This window comes from Conger conger, chromosome 12 (assembly GCF_963514075.1).
Source record: "Conger conger chromosome 12, fConCon1.1, whole genome shotgun sequence".
NCBI lineage: Eukaryota > Metazoa > Chordata > Actinopteri > Anguilliformes > Congridae > Conger > Conger conger.
In genome coordinates this window covers 28,549,077-28,575,904 of record NC_083771.1, presented here as the reverse complement: position 1 = coordinate 28,575,904, position 26,828 = coordinate 28,549,077, and the positions used below count along the sequence as shown (strand labels likewise).

The 26,828-nt window shown below is 43.0% G+C and overlaps 1 protein-coding gene across 3 annotated transcripts in view; it reads right to left on the bottom strand.

Annotated features, from left to right (window-relative positions):
• Positions 1-2,994: 2,994 nt before the first annotated feature.
• The window catches only part of LOC133142025 (ras-specific guanine nucleotide-releasing factor RalGPS1-like), a 131,234-nt gene continuing 107,400 nt past the window's right edge, over positions 2,995-26,828 (bottom strand). For all 3 annotated transcript variants that reach the window (XM_061262946.1, XM_061262945.1, XM_061262947.1), the window contains 10 exons: positions 23,733-23,791; positions 17,443-17,569; positions 14,482-14,633; positions 14,189-14,237; positions 12,689-12,769; positions 11,484-11,589; positions 7,363-7,455; positions 7,031-7,136; positions 4,852-4,943; positions 2,995-3,699 (listed from right to left, as the gene is read on the bottom strand). In XM_061262946.1, the coding sequence (XP_061118930.1) occupies positions 3,670-3,699; positions 4,852-4,943; positions 7,031-7,136; positions 7,363-7,455; positions 11,484-11,589; positions 12,689-12,769; positions 14,189-14,237; positions 14,482-14,633; positions 17,443-17,569; positions 23,733-23,791 (895 nt within the window). In that variant the 3' untranslated portion in view covers positions 2,995-3,669. The remainder of the gene's footprint in view (positions 3,700-4,851; positions 4,944-7,030; positions 7,137-7,362; positions 7,456-11,483; positions 11,590-12,688; positions 12,770-14,188; positions 14,238-14,481; positions 14,634-17,442; positions 17,570-23,732; positions 23,792-26,828) is intronic.

Sequence of the window (26,828 nt, the reverse complement as noted above, 5' to 3'; positions counted from 1 at the left end):
ACTGTGGGGTTTGATTAGTTTATACTTGTTGACATCAGCATGTCAGTGGTGAATATTAACGAAAAATAATGAATTATGCTTAAATTAAGAACAAAAATAATTACAAAAATCCAATGTTTCCTTCTGTGCTTCCTTTGTTCTACATACAGATCTGCTTTGTTTTCTTCTGATTGGAAATGACTGCTGTTCTGCTTCACTGCTTTACATTTTACATAATTTAATGGGTTGTTAAGAAAAAAACCTCTGAAGTGGTCTACCATGTGTATCCAAAATGCTGTGACTAAGTCACATATAAGTGTTTTGCAAGGACAAGACAGGAAAAGGGTTTGACATGGATGGTCCATGAGGGGCCGGTTGTGACTTGGCTTATGGAATATGTCTCTACCTTATCGCTAATATTACTGGCTTTGATTCTTCTTTATTTGTACCGTTTAAATCTAATTCCTTCACAATTATGGTGAAATTGCTTTGGCTGCACTCTGCAGGCACTGAATGGTCAACTACAACTGTTTCGTTATGCAGCCAAAAAAATAAAATAAATAAATGCACCAGGTATGCATATAAATGTGCTTTTATTTGCAAAAAACTTGTCAATACATGATTAAAAATAGAGCAAATTATTACAGTTCCAAGGTAACAAAATCCTACAGAAACTAATGAATACAATCATAACTGATTGATTGACTGACATTGCTGTATTTGAACACTGTTTTCTCACACTATTATCCCCTTGGTTTAGGATATACTTTAGTTCAGCAGTATGTGCTGGTTTTACTTTCAACTAATCATTATGGCATTGTATATATCAAATAATTATTCCATCTTGAGATATATTGAAGCAAAGTAAAATGTTTTCACTTCCATACATTTGTGGAGTGATTCAGCCATAAGTTATTTGGCTGATGCTTTTATCCAAAGCAACTTACAGTTGATTAGACTAAACAGTAGACTTGGTCTTATTGTGGTTACACTATGGATCGAATCACTAACCTTGCGGGGCCCAGTCATGTACCTTAACCACTAGGCCTAACCCTAGCCACCCCCCCTCCCAAGCTCAAATACTGACAAACTATCAAACTCTAGCCAGCAATCACTGAAATTGACTAACAAAGTGAAAATGAGAGGTAATTAAACTAACACTTCAACAGGAACTTGCTTGCCATGTTGCATGTGTGCAACTGCATATGCCCATGAACCCTTCATTATTTTAATTCCTGATTTTCTCAATTCTCTGAATTAGGAATGAAGTATTTTCAGAATTGGCTGTCATCAGTAGTTTTCACCAAGCAGAATACACTCCAGGCGTTAGCTGCGGCTTATAGCTTTATGAAATATGACGGAGCAAATGAATGATAGTCTAAATAAATAACCAGGGGCTGCCATCAAAACCCAAAGGGATTGGCACTTGTTATACACTCCTGCTGCAAGCCATATGCTCAATGTAGAAGAGCCGCACTGCTCACTTCATTACGAGGCTCAGGTGTGTTCTGTACATAGTTTGTTATGCTGACATTCTTGTGCAATCGATGCAGTGCTCCACTGGGACTGTATGCTTTCATACATAAATAACCCAGCTAATTACAGTATATAATGGCCAATGAATGGACAGGGAGGGGTTGGTTATCAATATTAACAGTGGCAACATAAAAATACAATGTCCTTTAGCTCAGTAAACCTGACCCAGGGAAAAACACAGCCAAATGTAAAAAAAAAACTAAAAACAAACAAACAATAAAATAAAGTAGCATTATCGCAAATATAAACACCATGGCAAAATCATGAATGTCTTAATTCAGTAGAAAGATGAGCTGTCAATTTCGCACTTATTCCACAATTCTACATTCTCTGTTCAAAATGCAACTACTCTGATTCTGTATAATGCAATAGCACTTAATATCTTTCCAAGCTTTAGTGATTGCCATACATAAAGTAGTACATAGCTGCAATATGAAATATGTTTTGCAAAAATAAAAATATCAAATAAATTAAATGTCTACATTGTGTACAGGGGTATTCAGAAATTGAAATTCAGCAATATTTACAGTATTGTTGTAAAACAAACTATATATATATATATGTTTAAAAAAATCCACTGGTATAAGCAACAATACAACAGTACCACTGACGTAAAGCTAAGATATGTAAAGCTGTAACAAAATATTGTTTTAATTAAAGGAAAATTCCTTGATAAATGACTGAAGTTTACTGGGGAGTACAGGCAAAATGCCTATCTTGTCCCTAAGAGGCTTAAATTAATATGATTGTATGATTGTTGGTGAAGACACACTCTCATATTAAATTGCACCAAGCCTGCTGTGGAAATATCACCGAGTGATCTACAGAAATCAAGCTGAGGAAGACTTCACAAAACAGGAAAATGGAACCTGCAAAGTTCTTCATTCCTGCTGCTGAAGCGAACACATTCCAATTCCAGGCATCGTCTGAAAAAACTTTAGGTAGGGGTGTATACCTCCGGTCCTGCTGGTTTTTGTTTCAACCAATTACCTTGGATCTCATTTTCTGACAGCGATATAAACTGCACAGGTTCACAGCATGAACTGCACTTGAACACAGCATGCCCACAGTATGTTAGGTTAAGATATGATTAAGCTCACTAAATAATAAAGAGCAGAAAGTTGGCACAAAAAGGGATTAGCACTTGTTGTGCACCCCTGCTATTGGCTGAGGGCCATATCCAATGGCTGTTCTGTATTATATCTGTCTCCAGATACTGGAGTTGTGTATCTGGTGAGTCTGAGTCAGGAAACCAAGCCTCCCAATACTGTACATCATGGCTGGAGATACTATTAGTGCTATTAGTCGCTGGTAGAAACCAATGAAAGGCAGACTGACTGGTTTGAATCAGTGAGACATTGCAAACATAACTCTAATGGAAATATAGCTTTCACGTGACTAAAATGAAAAAAAATGAGATACAAACCACTTTTCATAACACTCGTCACAACAGAAAATGATGACTTTTGCATGTACAAATGCAATTCAACCGGTTTATTGTGACAGTTAAGTTACTCCTTATTCTTCACACATGATTCCAAGGGTCACACAAAGCTGAAATAAGCTACTGTTTACAACTGCATAAAATGCAACATGTTTACATCTCAGCTACAAATTCCAACATACATAACATGGTGTTTGCAGAACAACTAGAGTAGGCTATGCAAATGTATATATCGAACCAGTTAGTTACAAATAACAAATAACTGAAAAGAAACTTTCATACAGTAGACACACTAAATGTTTCAATCAATACAAAGGAAATAAATCAAATGGAAGACAAGTAGCTATGTTGTATGACAGGATAATCAGATTTCCAGGTGTGCCAAAGCATTTCTTGGTTTTCAGTCTGTTTTTGTGCATGAAAGTGATTAATTTAATTAATCAAGTAAACCTCACAGGAAGCCAGCTTCTGGTCACACCGCTGACCATAGAGTTCACACCATCATGGTGTTGGGTTGGGATTCCCCTGTCCTTCCTGGCCTCTATCTACACCCCTCGCAGTCTGAAGCAGGCCTTCCCACACCCTGGCAGCAGCACAAACAGCAGCTTGGGTGTGGCTCCTATTCCTCTGCCCGTCTCCTCTCAGTAATCTCCTGATCCGCCTGTGTGAATGGGTTTGGCACAATATACAGCAGCAGGCTGGGGGGACAGCTACTCAAATGACATCAGGTTGGTCGGCATCTGGAAGAGTGGAAAAAGACAATAATTTAACTGTGCTGGGGGTCAGGGGTCCGAATGCAACACAATCTAAATATCAATAAAATAAATACAAAGACATATGTCTGAAGTCATTTGTAATGAAAATAATGTATTTCACATACAATAAACTAAATATATAAGGCAATATATATTTACTATATCCGAAATGTGAAAAAAGTTTTGGAATGAAATTGTTTGGATGAAAAACACACTCAATGCAATCAAATACATTTTGGTTTGAAGTAATTTATTATGAAAAATGTATTTCACTGAAAAACAATGGCTACAAAGGCTACAATGTTACCATATCCCATAAAAAGATTTGATAATCCAAAAGCAAAAACTAACCCTTGCCCTAAATCTTTACTCCACCCTTAATTTGAACCCTAATCTCGTTGGAGGATTGAGATCACCAGAATAGAAATTGAAAAAGAAGTGCATTTAAAAAAAAGTGGGAGATGAAACTAAGCTTCAATAAGTTCAGGAAGTTAATTCAGACTTTAACTTGTGAATCTGGTCCATCTGGTGCCTAAGTTCAATGCTCAAATGACGTGATCTGTAGGCAATGAAATGTATTCATTTCCTATAGGCAGAGCAATGTGTGATGTGGTTATTGGATGATGAACTTGTAGCAGAAGCCGACAGACAGAAACTTTGACCAAACAGACAGGTCAGGATCACACTGAGTTTGCAGAAGAGAACGAATCAGCTTTAAATCGCTGGTGCAAAGCAGCCTGAACTCAAGTGATCCTGATCTTTGAGAAAAATAGATGATTGATTATTTTAGAGGATTTTAACAAAGCATTTCAAGTCGCATTAAAAGTACATTTCTGGACGAACACAAAAAAAGAGGTAGCTGTTGCAAATGATTACAAATATAAAAGTTAAATATTACATCTCCAAAACGGGTCTCTCAAAGACACTTCTGTAACCATCAGTGAAATGGCAGGCTTTTGTGTATGACCACCTTGATACACGAGCAAGTCTGAGCCAGTGTCTATGATGGCAGGGGGACTGGAATATGCAAGGAGGCTTTCCTCCCTTGCATCTGATTGGCCACATAATCCCACATAACAAACTGGCCTATCAGGTGCCCTACCTGTATGAGCAAAGGTAAAACACAGTTCCACACACCTGAGGCCTGCAGCTCCGGCAGGCTTCGTCCAGGCTCTTGTGCCAGATTATCGCAGAAAACCTGGATCCCGTCTGGAACTTGTAAACGTTACCTGCAAAAGCATATGCAACACGCACACACCATATGCCATTAGCAAAGTCACAGTACTACAGCCAGTGTGTGAATGAATGTATGAAAATGTGACGGAGCCACGGTGTCACTGAATGCGGGCAGCACGCGCACACACACACACATTCCCCGTTCCTTCCCGGTCTCACAAAATATTTAATTAAACCGCAATGTGATGGAGCCGCGCTGTCACTGAATGCCGGCAGCACCCGCACACACACACACACACCACACATTCCCCGTTCCCTCCCGGTCTCACAAAGTAGTTAATTAAACCTCAATATCATTCCCTCTTTTCTCCACCGTTTCAGTAGCGCGACCAAGGGTGCACACTTGGCAGTGCTATGTTCAGTTACGCATACATTCACACAAATACAAGGGACTTACTGTTTGTTGAAGGCATATGCGTCAACCGGCTCCCTCTCCATGAGCTTGGTTGGCGAAACAGAGGCGTAACTTTTCTAATTGTTTAAATAGTCTCTTTACGCGTGCTCTCATGATCACATGATCTGTACAATTATGTTTATTTTTGTGTAACGTTAATTTGCACGGTAAATAATGTATTTTGATTTAAGGGAACTGTTCAGGAGGATATAGTTGATCCTTGATTTGATAAATGGTAGAAGCTTTATTCTGTGGGGAAATTAGGAAATTGTTTTCTAAGGAATAATTAAGCCTAGTGGGAGGGGCTATATGTTTAAAAGGGGCTGCTGTTCCCCTATAAGGGAGTCTTGACTCAGTTACTGAGAAGGTAACATCGTTTAAATTGTTGGCTATAAGTGTGAGTTACTGAAGAACTCAAGTGGGTAAATGCCCTTTTTCCTTTGGAAACACTTTTGTATATAGAGTGTTTTGTTTTCTGTGTTTTTCCATTTTTTTGAACTTTTTCTTTGTAAATATTCACACTGTGTTGTCTTGGAGGCCGGCATAATTAAATCTCACTAAACCGAGATTTTCCGAGTACGCCTGAGTTTTTCGATTTTTGGGGAGTTCCCAAGAGAACCCTGCCACAGAAACCTTAAAAGCTAAAGGCACAAAACATACCGGTTCATTTGGTGCCCTAAGTGAGATCATATTGGGTACAACCAAAAGTGAACACCAAACAACACAAGTATCTATAGTGCAACATTGTGCAATAAGCATTGTACAATATTTAAATATTATATTGAAATATTTAGCTAAATGTATACAACATCTAGCTAACTATATGAAACATTTAGCTCAATATAACAAAACGTATGAAATTTAAAATCTAAATATATGAAGAATTTAGCTACATATTCCACTGAATGTATAAAACATTTAGCTAAACATTTAATAAAATGTATAAATCATTTAGCTAAACATTTAATAAAATGTATAAATCATTTAGTTAAATATGTAATGTATAACATATTCAGCTAAATGTATGCAAGATTTAGTTAAATGTATTAAACAGCATTGAAAATGTTAATTAATTGACTGTATGAACATGATTCACAAGAGAAGGAACACTGAATGAAAGTTAACATTATTATTTGCAAGTTTTTTTTGCATATGCTTTTTTGCATGTTTTTCATAATTGGCTATAATTGTATTTGCAGTGTGGAATATCTTGATACAGATGGAAGAATTGTTAAATTGTAAGGGAAGTCAGAATTGAGTCAGAATGCATTTCAGGGAATCACAGCAATAATAATAATAATAATAATGCTAAAGAATATCATTTTCTATAACAAAGTTATAAAGTGTTGAGAAGAAAACAAACATTATCAGTCAGATTTAATGAAGGGCAGAAAAATATAATATATCATGGAAAAATAAGGGAAAGACATACATCACTGGATTTCTTTGGGGATTGTGAATTTTGATACTTTTAGTGTTTTTACAGCACCTACAACTCCCTTATAATCCACATAGCAAGGGAAATGTACACAATATGTAAAAAGGGCAACAGTGCCACCCAGTGTGCGCATTAACCCTCTGAAGCCGATATGAACAGCAAGTATTAGCTATGATTCCTGTCCCTTCACTTCAAGGCTGGGACATAGAGATAAATCGCTATATTCCACCGGGAGTCCTGCGGCTCACCGTTCTCAGGGTCACTCAGCTGGAAGATGTCAGGTCGCTGTGGGTCGTCGGGTAACACCACCATCCAGCCAGGCAAGGACACCTTTTTACACGCCGTGGATTTGTACTGTCGGGGAGGAGCCTGTTAGATAAACTTTCCATTTTCCATTTCCATTTTAATGCACATTAAAATAAACACAATTCATGAAATAAATCAGGGCTTTCCAGCCACAGGCCTGGGGGGCTAGTCTGTTGAGGTAAGTGAACTGTGTAATCATCTGCTTTAATCGATCGATGGAGTGGTGAGTAACAGTGAAAAGCTCTCTGGGCTGGGGCCTGAATAACACACTCACATGTTTCCTCTCTGATGCCCTCAGTGCTTTCGAGCTGTAGAATGTCAGTGTTGTGCCGGAAAGAATGATCCAGAACCGGGTCCAGGAAGAGAACTGTTACAAGAAAAACAAAAACATTATTGAATAATTCTGCTTAAATATTAAAATAGTTTGGGAGCATATAGAGCAGAGTACACTCTCAGAAATAAAGTGAGATTTTGTTCTTCAAGAATCACATTTTTGAAAGTACATGTTGAAAGTATGAGTACCACCCAGCGACAAGCATTAGTACCTTTTTAGGCAGTAGAGTGGTAGAGTGGTTAGAGCAGGCAGAGCAGGTACAGTAGAGTGGTTAGAGCAGGCAGAGCAGGTACAGTAGAGCGGTTAGAGCAGGTACAGTAGAGTGGTTAGAGCAGGTAGAGCAGGTACAGTAGAGTGGTTAGAGCAGGTAGAGCAGGTACAGTAGAGTGGTTAGAGCAGGTAGAGCAGGTACAGTAGAGCGGTTAGAGCAGGTAGAGTGGTTAGAGCAGGCAGAGCAGGTACAGTAGAGTGGTTAGAGCAGGTAGAGCAGGTACAGTAGAGTGGTTAGAGCAGGCAGAGCAGGTACAGTAGAGTGGTTAGAGCAGGCAGAGCAGGTACAGTAGAGTGGTTAGAGCAGGCAGAGCAGGTACAGTAGAGTGGTTAGAGCAGGTAGAGCAGGTACAGTAGAGTGGTTAGAGCAGGTAGAGCAGGTACAGTAGAGTGGTTAGAGCAGGCAGAGCAGGTACAGTAGAGTGGTTAGAGCAGGTAGAGCAGGTACAGTAGAGCGGTTAGAGCAGGTACAGTAGAGTGGTTAGAGCAGGAAGAGCAGGTACAGTAGAGTGGTTAGAGCAGGCAGAGCAGGTACAGTAGAGTGGTTAGAGCAGGCAGAGCAGGTACAGTAGAGTGGTTAGAGCAGGCAGAGCAGGTACAGTAGAGTGGTTAGAGCAGGCAGAGCAGGTACAGTAGAGTGGCTAGAGCAGGCAGAGCAGGTACAGTAGAGTGGTTAGAGCAGGTAGAGCAGGTACAGTAGAGTGGTTAGAGCAGGCAGAGCAGGTACAGTAGAGTGGTTAGAGCAGGTAGAGCAGGTACAGTAGAGCGGTTAGAGCAGGTACAGTAGAGTGGTTAGAGCAGGTAGAGCAGGTACAGTAGAGTGGTTAGAGCAGGCAGAGCAGGTACAGTAGAGCGGTTAGAGCAGGTACAGTAGAGTGGTTAGAGCAGGTAGAGCAGGTACAGTAGAGTGGTTAGAGCAGGTAGAGCAGGTACAGTAGAGCGGTTAGAGCAGGTAGAGTGGTTAGAGCAGGCAGAGCAGGTACAGTAGAGTGGTTAGAGCAGGTAGAGCAGGTACAGTAGAGTGGTTAGAGCAGGCAGAGCAGGTACAGTAGAGTGGTTAGAGCAGGCAGAGCAGGTACAGTAGAGTGGTTAGAGCAGGCAGAGCAGGTACAGTAGAGTGGTTAGAGCAGGCAGAGCAGGTACAGTAGAGTGGTTAGAGCAGGCAGAGCAGGTACAGTAGAGCGGTTAGAGCAGGTACAGTAGAGTGGTTAGAGCAGGTAGAGCAGGTACAGTAGAGTGGTTAGAGCAGGTAGAGCAGGTACAGTAGAGTGGTTAGAGCAGGTAGAGCAGGTACAGTAGAGCGGTTAGAGCAGGTAGAGTGGTTAGAGCAGGCAGAGCAGGTACAGTAGAGTGGTTAGAGCAGGTAGAGCAGGTACAGTAGAGTGGTTAGAGCAGGCAGAGCAGGTACAGTAGAGTGGTTAGAGCAGGCAGAGCAGGTACAGTAGAGTGGTTAGAGCAGGCAGAGCAGGTACAGTAGAGTGGTTAGAGCAGGCAGAGCAGGTACAGTAGAGTGGTTAGAGCAGGTAGAGCAGGTAGAGCAGGTACAGTAGAGTGGTTAGAGCAGGCAGAGCAGGTACAGTAGAGTGGTTAGAGCAGGTAGAGCAGGTACAGTAGAGCGGTTAGAGCAGGTACAGTAGAGTGGTTAGAGCAGGAAGAGCAGGTACAGTAGAGTGGTTAGAGCAGGCAGAGCAGGTACAGTAGAGTGGTTAGAGCAGGCAGAGCAGGTACAGTAGAGTGGTTAGAGCAGGCAGAGCAGGTACAGTAGAGTGGTTAGAGCAGGCAGAGCAGGTACAGTAGAGTGGCTAGAGCAGGCAGAGCAGGTACAGTAGAGTGGTTAGAGCAGGTAGAGCAGGTACAGTAGAGTGGTTAGAGCAGGCAGAGCAGGTACAGTAGAGTGGTTAGAGCAGGTAGAGCAGGTACAGTAGAGCGGTTAGAGCAGGTACAGTAGAGTGGTTAGAGCAGGTAGAGCAGGTACAGTAGAGTGGTTAGAGCAGGCAGAGCAGGTACAGTAGAGCGGTTAGAGCAGGTACAGTAGAGTGGTTAGAGCAGGTAGAGCAGGTACAGTAGAGTGGTTAGAGCAGGTAGAGCAGGTACAGTAGAGCGGTTAGAGCAGGTAGAGTGGTTAGAGCAGGCAGAGCAGGTACAGTAGAGTGGTTAGAGCAGGTAGAGCAGGTACAGTAGAGTGGTTAGAGCAGGCAGAGCAGGTACAGTAGAGTGGTTAGAGCAGGCAGAGCAGGTACAGTAGAGTGGTTAGAGCAGGCAGAGCAGGTACAGTAGAGTGGTTAGAGCAGGCAGAGCAGGTACAGTAGAGTGGCTAGAGCAGGTAGAGCAGGTACAGTAGAGTGGTTAGAGCAGGCAGAGCAGGTACAGTAGAGTGGTTAGAGCAGGTAGAGCAGGTACAGTAGAGCGGTTAGAGCAGGTACAGTAGAGTGGTTAGAGCAGGAAGAGCAGGTACAGTAGAGTGGTTAGAGCAGGCAGAGCAGGTACAGTAGAGTGGTTAGAGCAGGCAGAGCAGGTACAGTAGAGTGGTTAGAGCAGGCAGAGCAGGTACAGTAGAGTGGTTAGAGCAGGCAGAGCAGGTACAGTAGAGTGGTTAGAGCAGGCAGAGCAGGTACAGTAGAGTGGTTAGAGCAGGTAGAGCAGGTAGAGCAGGTACAGTAGAGTGGTTAGAGCAGGCAGAGCAGGTACAGTAGAGTGGTTAGAGCAGGTAGAGCAGGTACAGTAGAGCGGTTAGAGCAGGTAGAGCAGGTACAGTAGAGTGGTTAGAGCAGGTAGAGTGGTTAGAGCAGGCAGGGCAGGTACAGTAGAGTGGTTAGAGCAGGTAGAGCAGGTACAGTAGAGTGGTTAGAGCAGGCAGAGCAGGTACAGTAGAGTGGTTACAGCAGGCAGAGCAGGTACAGTAGAGTGGTTAGAGCAGGCAGAGCAGGTACAGTAGAGTGGTTAGAGCAGGTAGAGCAGGTACAGTAGAGTGGTTAGAGCAGGTAGAGCAGGTACAGTAGAGTGGTTAGAGCAGGTAGAGCAGGTACAGTAGAGTGGTTAGAGCAGGTAGAGCAGGTACAGTAGAGTGGTTAGAGCAGGTACAGTAGAGTGGTTAGAGCAGGCAGAGCAGGTACAGTAGAGTGGTTAGAGCAGGTAGAGCAGGTACAGTAGAGTGGTTAGAGCAGGTAGAGTGGTTAGAGCAGGCAGGGCAGGTACAGTAGAGTGGTTAGAGCAGGTAGAGCAGGTACAGTAGAGTGGTTAGAGCAGGCAGAGCAGGTACAGTAGAGTGGTTAGAGCAGGCAGAGTAGGTACAGTAGAGTGGTTAGAGCAGGTAGAGCAGGTATAGTAGAGTGGTTAGAGCAGGTAGAGCAGGTACAGTAGACTGGTTAGAGCAGGCAGAGCAGGTACAGTAGAGTGGTTACAGCAGGCAGAGCAGGTACAGTAGAGTGGTTAGAGCAGGCAGAGCAGGTACAGTAGAGTGGTTAGAGCAGGTAGAGCAGGTACAGTAGAGTGGTTAGAGCAGGTAGAGCAGGTACAGTAGAGTGGTTAGAGCAGGCAGAGCAGGTACAGTAGAGTGGTTAGAGCAGGCAGAGCAGGTACAGTAGAGTGGTTAGAGCAGGCAGAGCAGGTACAGTAGAGTGGTTAGAGCAGGTAGAGCAGGTACAGTAGAGTGGTTAGAGCAGGCAGAGCAGGTACAGTAGAGTGGTTAGAGCAGGTAGAGCAGGTACAGTAGAGTGGTTAGAGCAGGCAGAGCAGGTACAGTAGAGTGGTTAGAGCAGGTAGAGTGGTTAGAGCAGGCAGAGCTTACTCACCGTAGGCTTCCTGCCTCCCTTCATCATGGTCTTCCTTCGCAGAGGGCCCTCCATGGTGACCCCACCCACTTCACTATCTCGATGGACAGGATCATCTCCTGGGGGGCTGGGGGGACAGGTGAGGGGAGGGGAGGGCCGTCAATACGATGTCACTAACCCAACTCATTCAGCACAGTCACTCTCTTATTTCACTTGACTGTTCTCACCAGCCCGTTCGATGAAGATCACAGCATAGGTAACGCCACCCAAAGCGCAAATTCTATCAGGCCCTAAAAAGACAGTTAGCCAGACTAAACAAACTGAAAGCCCTCGACTACAGAGGAACATTGAGCACAGCCTGTTCACTGTGGACACACTCAGCTCCCACTGCCATCAGGGAGTCATGGAAACAAAGCTGCACCTTCGTACAAGCTATGGGAACTACAAGGCCATTCAAGCACAATGCTACCCACAAATCAGCAATAACGTCTTATTGAGTGGAGAAGCATTAGCAGCGCTACATGTCACTGAATTCCACTGACAGATTGACTTTACATGCTCCAGTCATCTCTGTGTGACACCCCTGGGAGAAACAGAATAGCTTGACACAGGGAGATTTGGTAAATTCCGGTTTCTACAGCATTTCTTTTCCGGGAGGGAGAATGCATTGTTTAAATGAAAAAAAAACAAATAAAAAAAAAACTTTAGCTATTCACACTCACATGATTTGGGTAAAAAACATATAGAAAGCGAATAACAAAGTAAAAAGGAACCAAAACACAAGGAAAGCTTTTCAGATCCGCTTTTTCGGTTTCTCCGTTGAGAAGATTGTAGGCCATGTCTGAAATAGACTGCTAACTACTGTGTCATCAAAATATGCACTGTCTACTGAATATAGGCTGCTGCCTACTTTTATTAGTGGGCAATGTACTATGGAATCATCTGGATGTGAAAGTAGGCAAGCTTTTCTCTTAGTGTACCGTACTTAAAATCCCAGATTATATAAATACTTCACTGAGCGTACTCGCGAGCGCACTCTTTCAGGAAGTGAACCATACTTTTAGGAGATCCCACAGAGATTACAGAGTTCTCTCTTTCCATTGCAGATTTCCCTTTTCATGTCAATAAATAAAATGTTGAAAAATAGATATATATATAACAAAATGGAGAAATGGAGAAAGAGAGGGAAGGAAAGAGAGAGACCCTTCAACTTGCCGTTAGCGTACCTGTAGAGGTGAATACGGCTTCTAGGGGAGTTTCGTGCCGGAACCTTCCAGTTGGGCCCAAGTGTGGCATAAAGGCGGCACCTGTTCACATATTTAAAGGTAAAATAGGTAATTTTGGGCTTCAAGAGAGGAATTGAAGCAACAAGCACACTCAAACCACAGCTCTGTTTATCCCTTCCCCTTCTCTGTGAACGCGCTGATGTTGAAACACCATTGCAATTGGAATCTTTTTTTCAACCAATGAGCTTGAATTATTGTACAGTTATACAATGTTTTGGTACAGTGCCAACTGCATATTTCGAAACCCGAATTTAAACACTATAAACACAGGCAGAGGGTGAGTCAACATGTCATTGAGCCATTTTCAATGATAGGAAGGGATTTAGAATGGTCTTGTCGCAATATTTTAACACACGTGTTTGACTTTACTTTCAGAGTTCTGAGTTCCAAGGCTCTACTGTATCGTTCAGGGCTCTGCCCTTTATATTGTAGTCCCCAGACGACACAGAACCCCCCAAATACACCATAAAGCAGGAAGTAATTTAATTTTGCTCTTGTTTATCTGACGCCAAAAGATACATTTTACCTCCTCTGTTCTAACAGGAACTGCAAATGTCCGCGAATAGTGTGGCTCTATACGATCGCCATCTATCTGTGTAGGCGCGGATGTGCCTGTGGCCGACACAGCCTACAATGATACACTTATGTATCTTGTGACGGCACTAATGTATAGGTGAGTGACTACAGGGAGCAGCTATCCTAGGTTATCGATGTCTGTTAGGACTCTGGTGCGAGTCAATAAGGATGCAGGTTATGAATACAATTTATTTAACAATGTTCAATGCAAAAACAGAATGACAATGTGGAGAGATGTATTGTGAATGGCTATATGCAAATGGCGCGCAGGAGGTCGTATTAGTCGTTGTCTCCTGAAACCATTCTGTGTTTTCCTCTATATACCCAGGGTTTACAGGAAAATGAGAAATGATCAAATAAAGAGTCACAAGATGGTGGCAACAACAATAGTCCTGCTTATGTTATCTCGGTATGTCGTTGTATGTCTGGTTAACCTTTGTAGCACAGATGCTGACTCACAGGTAACTTGCATTACCTGTGGTTTATATCTAAATGGTATTCAAGATTAAAGATCTTTATTCAGCAACCAGTGTACTACGCCACCAATGACACCAAACCATTTCCCACAACATTAGCTATGTGAAGATACCAAACACTGTATGTGGAAAACCCATGATCTATACAAGACTATTTCAACTTAAAGCAGTTCTGGGAGCATTCCACTGAGGTGGCAGAGTTGTGCAGAGGCAGCACAATATAACACCCTGCTCCAGAAACTGGGGTAGGTTGTGTATTGTATGGGCTGGCATGGTCTGTATATACTCTAGGGCATTCCACTATATTAAACAGTGGGCTTTGGCCCCCAGAGTGATGTTAGACTGGAGGTTTTATCATTGCAGAATGATGCAGAGCAAAGGTTTTCACCTTTCTACTCTGATGAAGAGGTCCTCGCTGACGGAGCTTTGACTGCTGCCTGGAGTCAAACACAGGAAATACAGGTCAGAAACCCAGCACCCACAGGATCACTGGTAGATTATCACAGCGTAGATAAACCAGATGTGCAAATTCTGATAAATTAATTCATTGGGATTTGATGCCCTCTGCTGGCAAATTTAGCTCAAACCAGGTGCTGTATACACAGTGTCTTAGAATAGGCGAGTGCTGATCTAGGATCAGATTTTCCTAACTAGAGCCGTTGGTGTAGACAGTGTGCTTACCTAGCGAAAGGCCGTTGGTGTAGACAGAGCTGTGAGACGGGTTCCAGGACGGGCTGTGGGAATCTAAGAAGCTGTCGTCCAGCAGGTGGCGTGGTTTGTCTATTGGGAATGTGGCACTCTTGCTCTCCGCCAAGCTGAGCATACACATCATACTGAGAGAGAGAGAGAGAGAGAGAGAGAGAGAGAGAGGGGGGGAGAGAGAGAGATAGAGAGAGTGAGAGAGGGAGAGAGGGAGAGAGAGGGAGAGAGAGAGAGAATAAGACAATGAGAGAGACAGAGAGAGAGTGAGGAAGAGTGAAAGATTATTAATATTTGAATTATTGTTATTGTTATTATGGATTTCAATTGAATGAGATACATTTTCCATTCACAGTTCAGCAATACTATTTTGCAAAGGCTAGCCAAACAATCATCAGATTTTATAAACGGATTTCTTTGCAATAAAAATATGGTAGGGTTTTAAAAATAGGCATCTGAAGTTCATCGAGGAAGGACAAAAAGAGGGCCACAGCACTCCACAGAGCAGGGCAGGTGTTTGCATCATTTTTTACTCCTCACAATAACACCCTTCATTTCTACCCCTGTTCTCTCGTCCTCTTCCGGCGTGTTGTCACACTCATATCCTTCACTGCGGTCCCCTGTACCTCATCTATCCACCACTGTACCTCATCTATCCACCACTGTACCTCATCTATCCACCACTGAACCTCATCTATCCACCACTGTACCTCATCTATCCACCACTGAACCTCATCTATCCACCACTGTACCTCATCTATCCACCACTGTATCTCATCTATCCACCACTGCACCTCATCTATCCACCACTGTACCTATCTTCATGCACCCAGCTGACCGTGGAGGGGCACTTTGGAACTGCCAGTCTGCAATCCACAAAGCCGACTCCATTTCAGTGCTCTCAGTTTGGTTTTCATGGCACTCAGAGGTTAATCATTGACCCTGGCATTGCTGAATGTTCAGTCCTGAAACTGTGCTGTTTTACCCATCGCCTGGGGTAAGAGCGCCTGCTAAATACCAAATTGGTCAATTTCGTGAAATGTGCTGCTCTCCGCTGGAGCCAGGAAGGCACTTCATGAAATTCGCTGGAATTACTTGTCGATTTATACACAAGTAGATGTCATGGAACTCCATCCTTACGAAATACTCCCCTCCAACAGAGGGTATGATGAAGAGTTCTTTGGTATTTATTTTATTACAGTGAAAACTGCCCCATGAAAATAATCTTATCAATGGTGCAGTAGCATATATATACATTTATATATATCCATCCATCCATTATCTGAACCCGCTTATCCTGATCAGGGTCGCAGGGGGGCTGGAGCCTATCCCAGCATACATTGGGCGAAAGGCAGGAATACACCCTGGACAGGTCGCCAGTCCATCGCAGGGCACACACACCATTCACTCACACACCATTCACTCACACACTCATATCTACGGGCAATTTAGACTCTCCAATCAGCCTAACATGCATGTCTTTGGACTGTGGGAGGAAACCGGAGTACCCGGAGGAAACCCACGCAGACACGGGGAGAACATGCAAACTCCACACAGAGAGGCCCCGGCCGACGGGGATTCGAACCCCTCCTTGCTGTGAGGCGGCAGTGCTACCCACTGCACCATATATATTTTGGTCAATTCTTCTGTATGAAAGATGAATGTGAAAAGCTGAACAGTGCACTGATACAAATCGGTTGCTATAGCAGCAATTACATTAAACAGCATAAAATTATATCATGATAACATCAAATAACCACATACTAGATTCCTAAACATGGGATCCTGGGCAAAATGGAAAAAATTCATTGGAGCTGAGCTAATCTTTTAAGAATACTTTGTTCACATTTTTAACTTTCATTAATTACCAAATAAGTAGTTTACATAAACTTGGCAATATTGTTATCGTTGTAATTACCAAATATTTACATTGTAAATAGCACATGTTTTACACAAAATCACATCACAAATTTGACATCCTTCAATGTATGACTGTTTGTCAACATCCTGGACGCACTGGGCCCTCCTCGTGGCTAACTGGTGAAGCTAAATGTGTGTGGGCTCGGTTAGTACTTGTGGTTAGTCCAAGGAACCACATGTAAAAACTAAGCTTGCTGCTGGAAGATAAAGGGAACTCTTCTCTCTGGAGCAAACAGAAATGATGATGAGAACACTGGGCTGTAGGAGGTGGAATCCTTCCGAGGTCCTGTGGTCTTTAAAGATCCTATACCACTTCACAAAAGTGATGTTAACCATTGTGTCCTGGTCAAATCCCCATTAAAAAAATCTTTCTACATCTGGCCACCTAACTACCCCCTATATCTGATTGGCTACATAATCCCTTGCACTCCCAACCCACTTTGACTACCAAGGCCATCATCACTGCTAAAGTGAGTTCTTTGTTGACCTACCTGGTTCTATACAGGTTATACACACACATAGATACAAAGATACCCACTGCAATTTGTATTAACTTTCGTAGTCAAATTAAACACTTCACTTGTTACGTTAACAGCTTACTGTCATACTGGCAGCTGTCTTGACAGATGTTAAAAATAATCTAGGTCTCATATTTTAAACAGATGTTCGAATACATTTTTTATAAGCGGTGAGGGTAATAAAATGACCATCTTCAGAATGTACGATGTTGGCTCACTAATGTTTGGGAACCCCTGTTTGGGGGCCCAAAAGGTTTTTGGAACCACTGAAATAGGTTTAATGTGGTGTAATAACAATGTAAGAACAGTGTACTATCTGTGCATACCATAGGTGGTATAATAATGGTGATGATAACAGCAGAATGATAATGATAACAGCACAACAGTCTGCAAGTGGCAGGCAGCTGGTGTACTAATGAGGTAATAGCAGTAGCCTGTTTGTCATGTGTATAACATGAGTGTAATAGCAAGGTGTGTCTGTAGGGGGCAGCAGAGAGTCTCTCACTTGTTTCCCAGGCTGTGGCTCTTCCTGTGTCGGGATGGGGGTGGGCTGGGGAGGTGGGCGCACACGGAGGTGTCTGGGCAGGTTGGGCGACGGCTGTACCTCTCCAACAGGGACACTTCAGAGGGGCCTGGGAGGGGAGGACAGAGGCGGAGGGTGTAAGAGATTTAAGATGATCTCACAGTTGGATGTACGGAAACTTCCAGAACAAGGCTGCCTATGTGGGCCGGTGGTGTGCCCACAGATGGGCCCCAGATGGCTCCAGCCCTGCTGATACTCAGCACACACTTACAAATTACCGCCTGCAGCCCGTCAGCCTGCATGGATATAACGCTCAAAGTGATATTCCCTGCACAACTTCACACACGCTCCACTTCTTCCCTGTGCTCAGACTATTGCCATTTTTTTTAACAGTGGTTTAAAAGTGGCTCTTTTAAAGTTTAGCAAGGACTTCCACTGATATGTAGTCTGTCGTTCAACTGTTTTGTATTGTGCTTGGCATGCGTACAAGCTGAGATTCAATTTTTCTCTCGGTTGATTCCTTTCCAGGTCTCTCTGGCAAAAAAAAAAGGTTTTGCATCAAGCAATATTTAAAGGTTAGTTAAATAAATAATACGTTTGCAGTGGTGTGGTTGGGCGGAAATGTGTGTGACGGGCAGACCGACTTCACCAATCAAGGCACAGTCGGGATGGAGCATGAATATGATGAAGTTTCTGGGTGCCAACTATGTGGAGTGGAAAAATGAAGGGATGGAAAACGATGGGGAATGTCTGTACACAAAGACTTGAAAGGGAGAAGTCTCAGAAAAAAGGAAAAAAGTTTTTTGGCCCAGAGAATGTTCTCCTTTCTGGAATGTCCTTGGTCAAACTGAGATTTTATTATCATTATTATTATTTTTAATGGCCGATATTAACAGGATTACTGTTTATGATCAGCTACCTTCTTGCCACCTTACTGGATTGTCAGAGGCTTTCTTTCAGGTTGGATGAGAGGCTCAAAGCCCACTCCTCATCCCCACCCCACCCGGGCCAGTCTTCTGAATGACACATCCAGCTGATGTGTTTCATCAAAACGGAAAATTTGGATTCACCCTCCAGGAGTGATGAGGACGTGATGATCAGGTGTTCAGTTTTGGTCAGCCATTTTAAACGGGGGGGAAATGGCGAAACTAGGAAAGAAGTGTTGAAAATTAAACATATTTAAATAATAACTATTATTTACAATGAAACACTGTAATACATTTGCACCGTGATACATTCACAAAATATACAGCTTTTTGTATGCTTAACATATTGTTACCATTATTTATACTATTTATATTATTTAGTTCTGGTAATGCAGGTGCCAGCATTTTACTGTAAAATTTGCCTTTTTTTAGTACCTGAGAAGTTTTTAAAAGCAGGCAAGCTGTCTATGAACACAAGGAACATTCAGTTACCTGCACTCCACCTTTTAAAAGTAGATACAGTAACTGCCTAAAAGCCATTAAACAAAGTGTTTGGGAAAATCAGCACCTATAGTTGGAATAACATCTTGACAGTCTCTCACTACTTGTAAAAAAAAAAAACCTCATTATGAAAATATTTGGGCAGTTTTCCCAAAGCACCTATGAACACAGCTACAGAGAGGTCCCGCCCCAATCGTACAGCAAAATTGTGATGGTTCCCCACAAGCTCATGATTCCCAGCACATGTTCCCCCACCCCAAACCTCTCCAGCCCCACTTATCAAAAGCAGTAACGTGTAGCCGACAGGAGGAAACGCTGGTGTGTTTTTAATGGGCCCAAAGTAGTTATCTGAAATTAGTGCGGACTCTGGAAACCGGCAAAGTCATAATCACGCCATTATCCCAGTTCCCACGGTGCGGTCTGCCGAGTGCACAGACCTGGAATGCCAGGACCAGGGGACCAGGACCAGGTGAGGAAACGTAAGTCCTTCAGGGCCAAGAAGCAAACAAGGCCGTCGGGCCCAAGTCAAACGACTGACGGAAGACCTTTCTGGAAAGCGCCGGAAGCACTTCTTCCCTTGGGGCAGAGCACTTCTGCCAGGAACCAAGTACCTCCAGTTAATTCAGACAGCTTGCTGTGACAGCTCCAAAGATGGTGATTTGTGCTTGAGGGACATGAGGCTCATGGGAGCAGTGTCAGTCTCTGACCGGCCAGGTAGATGACCAGTGGAGTAGGTAACAATGTTTTAAACTATTTATTTTGGTAAACATATTAATTGGGGTGGCACGGATGGTGCAGTGGGTAGCACTGCCGTCTCACAGCAAGGAGGTCCTGGGTTCGAATCCCGGTCAGCCGGGGCCTCTCTGTGTGGAGTTTGCATGTTCTCCCCGTGTTCACGTGGGTTTCCTCCAGGTACTCCGGTTTCCTCCCACAGTCGAAAGACATGCAGTCTAAATTTCCTGTGGGTATGAGTGTGTGAGTGAATGGTGTGTGTGCCCTGCGATGGACTGGCAACCTGCCTTTCACTCAATGTATGCTGGGATAGGCTCCAGCCCCCCAGGATAAGCAGGTTAAGATAATGAATGGATGGATGGATATAAATTGGCGTATGTCTCTGACTGTTTTTCTTTTTTCCACTTATTTCTCAGCCTCTTATTGGCTTCATTGACTATCAAAGAAATGTCAAAGAAACATAAAAGAAACACAACATTCAGTTTCATACCAACTGTAACTGCCATTTTAAATCAGAACACACTGTACAGTGACATACTGTAAGCTACCCACAGTAGTGTAGAGTGACAGGGAGGGAACGGGGGGTGGGGAGGGGCTTGCTATACTAAAAGAAAAAAGAATGATATTTCTATTTATTAGTATTTATTATATTCACTTGAATAGAATTTCTTTTCTCTATGTAGTCTTTGTCAAATTGTATTAGTCTGGTTGCAAACAAGATGATGTAACCAGACTGTAGCCTAGTGACAAAGGTACATGACTGGGACCTAGAAAGTTGGTGGTTCACTGCAGGTAAATGAGAGCTTGAGGTTGAGTCTTATGTATTTTGATGAACTTAAAGGGATATATTGTTATTTAACTGTCGGTGCAAGTTTTCCATTGGCCCGGATAGATTTTGTGTGCGATGAAGGATGATTTAGATATTTACAGAAGTTTATGACAACCAGCTGGCTTTACAATGCAGGGCATTCAGGACTTTAAGCAAGAAAATCAGGACCAATTTAAGGCATACACAGAAACTGAAGTATTATGAAAACCCCCAGGAAGGAAATCATCTCTTTAAGTGTCTGTTAAGCATTGTTTAACATACTTGTGTTCCAATGGCTGTCTACTTGAACTTCCCTGTTTTCTGTTAGGAATACCAGGCATGTCACTTCACAAAATTGTACAGTAGATTATCTTATTCCGTCTCCCAATTTGGATTTACCTACAAGTGTAAGCGATTTCTTTGGGAATTTCCACGTCACAGAAGGGGATTTTTAAACACCGTTTGAAATATCATTTAAGATGTTATCCCGAAGCATTTTGGGTATGGATGGAGGGGGAGGAGGCTGGCCAGTAGTATTTCAGAATTCGAGAAATTCATCGGGGGCTCATTGTTAAAATTAATACTTGGAATTGTGGCGGAGTATTAAAAGTATCACTATAAAGCAAAATCATAAAATGTGAAATGGTCATACATCACAGTTCAGGCTTACTTGAGCATGCCAGAATTTCATTTCTTAGCCCAGTGATCTTGCAGTGACTTTTCTTGTTAACGAAGCTGCTTTAAAACAAGAAGCTTGTGGCTTGTTGGGCTGGATTTTTGACTCCCTGGTACCCCACCTCTCAGGCGAAACACCCTGGCCTGGCGCAGCTAGTGACAGTATCTCTCTAAAACGTACTGTACAAATAATACAGAATGGAATCCTCTTTAGGGTCTGAACACGTTTAAAGTGGCACAAAACTGAAAAAACAAAACCAACCTAAGCCCACTGTGGGTTCCTTGTTTCCACAACTTTTTCACCCGGTCATCCATGATTCACGGTGACACCTTGCATAACATAAACCGTGTGCCCCAGAAACTGAATTCTAAAGGACAAAAAACAAAAAGAAACAAATAAACAAAAAGATTCTGTCTGTTCCATATCAAGCGAATCTTAAACAAAACAATACTGCCCGTTGGCTATTGTAAACATCAAAAGGTTGTTATGTTTCTGTGGCAAAAACAGAGTGAATGAAACATGATGACATCACACGCCTCATAATGGCTCCCTTCACAGTCACAGGCACCACTCTGATCATAATCTTGACCCTCTGCAATTGCCGAGCTCATCAGTGTTCCCTTTCTTCTTAATGATATTTCAAAGAGCGTATTTTGGAAAACCTATTACGTAGCCTATGTCTCTGGCTGTTTTTTTATTTCTCAGCCTCATAATGGCTTCTTCCTTCACAGTCATTGACCTCATGTTGGCAAACAGACTCCTAAGGCAATCAAAAGCCTAGAATCAAGACTAGATACAGAACTTTCTTATACCTGCACTAAGGAAGCGTTTGAATACACCTGACTACTGTCCGATCACTTTAGGGCCCCAAAAACGAGGGGACAGTGTACAGTATAAAAGGGATGTCATTCCGACAGGGATCACCCGATATGGACGCAAATACCCTCAAATTAAAGGTAACAGTCTGCACTTTAACCTCATATTGTTTAATATCTACTGAAATGTGCTAGAGTACAGAGCCAAAAGAACGGACAGCAGTGTATATTATACCTGGCTACTTAGCAAGGTTCAAGCTCTTTGTGAAATGTGAAACATTTTGTGAATTTGTTTTTGGAAGGCTGAATTGTAACAAATAAACATGCATCAGTGACAATTATATGCCCGATCGATTCGTCTGTGGATCTCCGCTGTGCACCTGCGACATTCGTTCACGTGCACTGAACAAGAAAATGTGCAGTATGTTACAAGGAGTGTCTATGCAAACAGTAGATGATTGGCTGGCTTTGAGTGAAATCCAGAATCACTGGGAGCCAAATCTGACCTACTTGTTTTGTCTGGTGATTTTTTCTGGGAGCAAATGTTTTATGCATTTCATGTTTCTCTGGCTGAAATGGGACATGTTAGACAAGGCCAACCACCAAGCGTTTAAAATTTGAAACAAATAAGTGGAGCCTTTTAATGGGCCAGACCACCATTATGTCAGGCGTAAAATTAGAATGCCCAGCATTCGTGAAAAGAGGCGGAGGGATAGGGGGACTGCTTGATCATTGACCATGACAGCCCTATTCTAGGTTAGGTTAGAGATGGATAGAGACTAACCCTATATGAGAAGGTTTGTACAGATTTGTATAGAACATAATGCAAAAGTTAGATTCTGTCTGATATTCTCACTGTTGGTTAGAAAATGAAAGCACTCCACATTCCAAAACGTACACACACACCCACACTCCTGTACAACCTCATACCAACACACTCATATATCACACATACACTCACACACACACACTGCATGCACGCACGCACACACACAGGATGACGAGCAGCAGGTGAGCATTAAAGACTCATTGTTTGGATGAAGGACATTAATTCCCACCAATTACGCTCGCCGACAGACTTGCTGCAACCTCTGACCTCCGACCTCTCCCCTTCAATCACTGCCCTGCTTCATGAGGCTTAATTTCCTCCCCTCTCTGCTCAGAACCAGCCCTCATCCCGACGGGGAGCGCTCCAGACGCCTCGCGTCACCTGGCCTTCGCAGACGGCGACAATTACAAAGAGAAAGTAATTAATTAGCGTATTCGTTAAACAGAAATGTGTGGGGAAGGCCCAGCCGCAGCCTGGTGGTTAGCAGGGAGAGTGGTGTTTATTTCAGCCCCCTTCGAGCCAGGCCCGCCATTTCCCCCACGCCGGTTCGCTCATGTGTTTATGTAACGATTTAAACAGGCAGGCGTTCACCTTTTACAAGGCATGCTATAACTCATGCACTGCCTGCTGGGATAGGGGCCGGTGACATCACTCTTCCCCTGCTAAAGGTTCAGGCCCACAGGAGGAGTAGCCGCGGCCCCCACGAGAAAGGAAAGGCAGTGGGGCAAACTGGGACAGGGTGCGCGGTACGGCGTGATAACTACTGATCTCAGAAACATAAAACCGCACAGCACGTCAAACCACTACAGGGCGCTCACTGCTGTAGTTTCCTCGCCTGTGTTCCTGGACTCAAACACACGCACACACAGACACACACATACTGTACAGAGTACGCATGGACCACCATTTGTACTGTGTGTGCATATGTGCATGTGTGTGTTTTGTGTGTGCGTGCGTGTGTGTATGTGTGTGCTGGTCACATTACCTGCGAGGTCTTCCTTGGAGGAGGCCAGGCTGTTTCCAGGTTCAATCCTCAGGGAAACCCTGCAACACAGCCCATATAAACATAAAGGAATGCAACACAGCACATATAAACATAAAAGAATGCAACACAGCACATATAAACATAAATGAATGCATATTTACAAGAACCAGGCCATACCGATGGGCTGGTGTGGTTACAGAGTCTACACTAACTTCTATACCCTTCTCAGATAAGATCAGACACCCCTGGTCTTAAGAGCACTGTGTAAAGTCTAAAGCTCAAGGAGCTCTGGGCAGAGCAGGGTGGACTCGTTCAATTCCCAGGTGAGGCACTGACGTTGTACCATTTGAGTAAGGTACTTAAGCTGAATTAAATGGATTGTGTGTATATAATCAAGCTGTGTATCTGAGGGTCTGCAAAAACCAAAAATCTACACTGTATACTACATGACCAGGCAAGCTGTTTCATGCATTGACTACTCTAAGAACAGAATAGTGCATCACTGAAAACCCATTATGCTGAAAAAGGTAGACATGCAAGTAAATATTTATCAGATCATCATGACAACGCAAGCAAATATCTCAAGAGTGATCCACAAGAGTGACATCACGATACGCCATGCTAACCTAACCACATAACATAAGCTTACTCCAATAATAAACACAAATAATTAATATTTGTAGACATGAACTTAAGCTTACGCACATACGTGTGTATTCAGGAAGACCCTGAAAAGTTCCAGCAGACCTGAGGGTCTTCATGTGCAGAGCAACCCATGCAATAATAATGGAGGCACAGCACATGCATCATTCACAGCCTCTGGTGGGCCCAGCGTCCCACACAAACTCTGTACTGCAGGCGAGAGTGTCAGCAGGGTTGGGGAGTAGTTTGACAACATGTAGGTAAACATTCTTCATTAGTTTGCCGGGAGTTTACATTTACTTTCAAGTTTAAACTACATTCAAATTGGTGCAGTGGTTGTAGTAGTTAATTTTTTGCCACTTTGTGGGGAAGTTAATTACAGGAACTAGCAACTACTTTTGCCCCGAAAGTATTTTTTTCCCAACCCACTTGGGAACAAAAAAAGACCTCCTCTTCTTTCCTTTTCACCTCTAATCCTGATTGGCGAAAAGCACTCCGCTCCCCTGTATTTGCCAACACAGTCAATGTTCTGTTCAATGAAGAGGATAACAGTAATAATGGCATCTGAATATTAACAAGAGGAAAAAACGTCCCAGATCTTGACTCGTTACGCAAACGTGTCTTGGAAGTATAAAATATTGCTTAATTTGAGAAATAAAACAGCTATGACATACCGCTTCTAGGCATTTTGCAGATGGTCTTATCCAAAGTGACTTTTGCAGAAAGATTGCTTTTGGAGCTTTCAGTCCACACAAATGAAGACAACACTGGTGGTGAGTTTCTTTTGCCTAATGATAATCACAGACTGCGATTAACATGTGTGCGAAAACATGTGTTACTGATTCCTGATAAATCCACACGGAGCTCCAAAAGCAAACATCCACTTCAGGAACCGTCTGCATGCTTACATTCATAAACATGCCTTTTAATCCCAAATCTGTGGGGGACTTGGTTTCGGTTAGGGTGTCAAACTCCCTATCGGATGTGTCAAACTCCTCGTGGTGAAAATGAATGAACAACTGCATACAGCGAATGCACAAGAAAACATGCACACCAAAAGGAAATTCACCCTTCCATTTATGACATGCAAGTTTTTGAGGAAAATTAAGTCGGACTTGTTTTTCTTGTCAAATATATTTGTGGTTTGGTCAGTTCTGTCGATTGGTTGAGTGCTTATGACAGACTTTTGTCAAGCTGATTGCTCTGGGCCAATGGCAGCAGTCCCGTACAACACCATGTTAATCGGAGAGAGCACGCGGTAATGTTACAGGAAATGCCATGTAAACGCCAGTAGGCCAGGTTGAACCGGTGACACGAAACTTGAATGAACCGGAGCATAAATTCACAAAAGATCTGTGCAGGAGTACAGATCTGGGATCAGCTTTCCCCAGTTTGTATTCTAACCTTCTCCATTATGAGCTAAAAGACGAAACAGATCCTAGATCAGCATTCCGACTAGGAAATTATTCTGAATACGGGCCCGGGACTGAATCCACCGATGTCCATTTAACGAGACCGAGGATGTCTCTAAACCTTAATGAAAACCAGCAGGACATCGTGTCATCACTAATAACAAAGCCCTTCATATGGCACATTGTTAAGTGTTCACATAATTGTCTTCAGCACATTATTTATTATTTTCTTTGTTCTCTGAACATTGAGAACGTAGAAGAGCTGCTTCGTTTCTGGGGAAGCTCCCTTCATTCTGTTTACTCCACGTGTAATCAACTGTTTCCACTGTAAATTGTGAGTGATCAGCATGACATTGACTTGGAGTGGTTTGGGATGTTTCAGGCATTGGTAATGTAAAGCGTGAGCGCTGATTACTCAGCGTTGTGTTTGCACAAACGCCACACTCGTCTGGAGCAGCGGCAGCCCGGCTGGCCGAGGCCCAACGTTACGGCACCGCACTCTCCATCAGAAGCAGATGTTCCGTCCCATTCACAACCACGAAAACAAAATAACGCTATTATTTATCTGCAGCTTGGGAGTTTACGTTCGAAACATGCTCAATTAAAATGTTATTCTAAAACTGTCTAAAACTATGATTGCCATTAAAATGGGCCAGTCGGTGTTTGAGGTTTTTTGGATTAATCCTAATCTGTTTTCTTTTTTTGCAGAAGCTTTCACTCTCTCCATCCGGCAGTACAGATTGCCTCATGAGCAATTAATTAGACACTCCAAAATAGGATGGAAATTTTACATGCCAAAAAATGTCATGTTGAACAGGCCTTGTGCGATGCACAAATTTCCCCTTTTCCCTTAGACAGAAATGAGCAAAATTCCCAAGTATTTAACATAAACTAAGCAGTCTTTGTGTACATCCAGTCTGCCGCATCCCAAAGGGGCAGAGTTTTCCCAGAACCAAGGGTCTCTCCCACACCCACCCCACCCATACCACCACCCACACACCTGTGAGCTACCATCTCTCAAGGATCTTAGTGATGCGCTCTG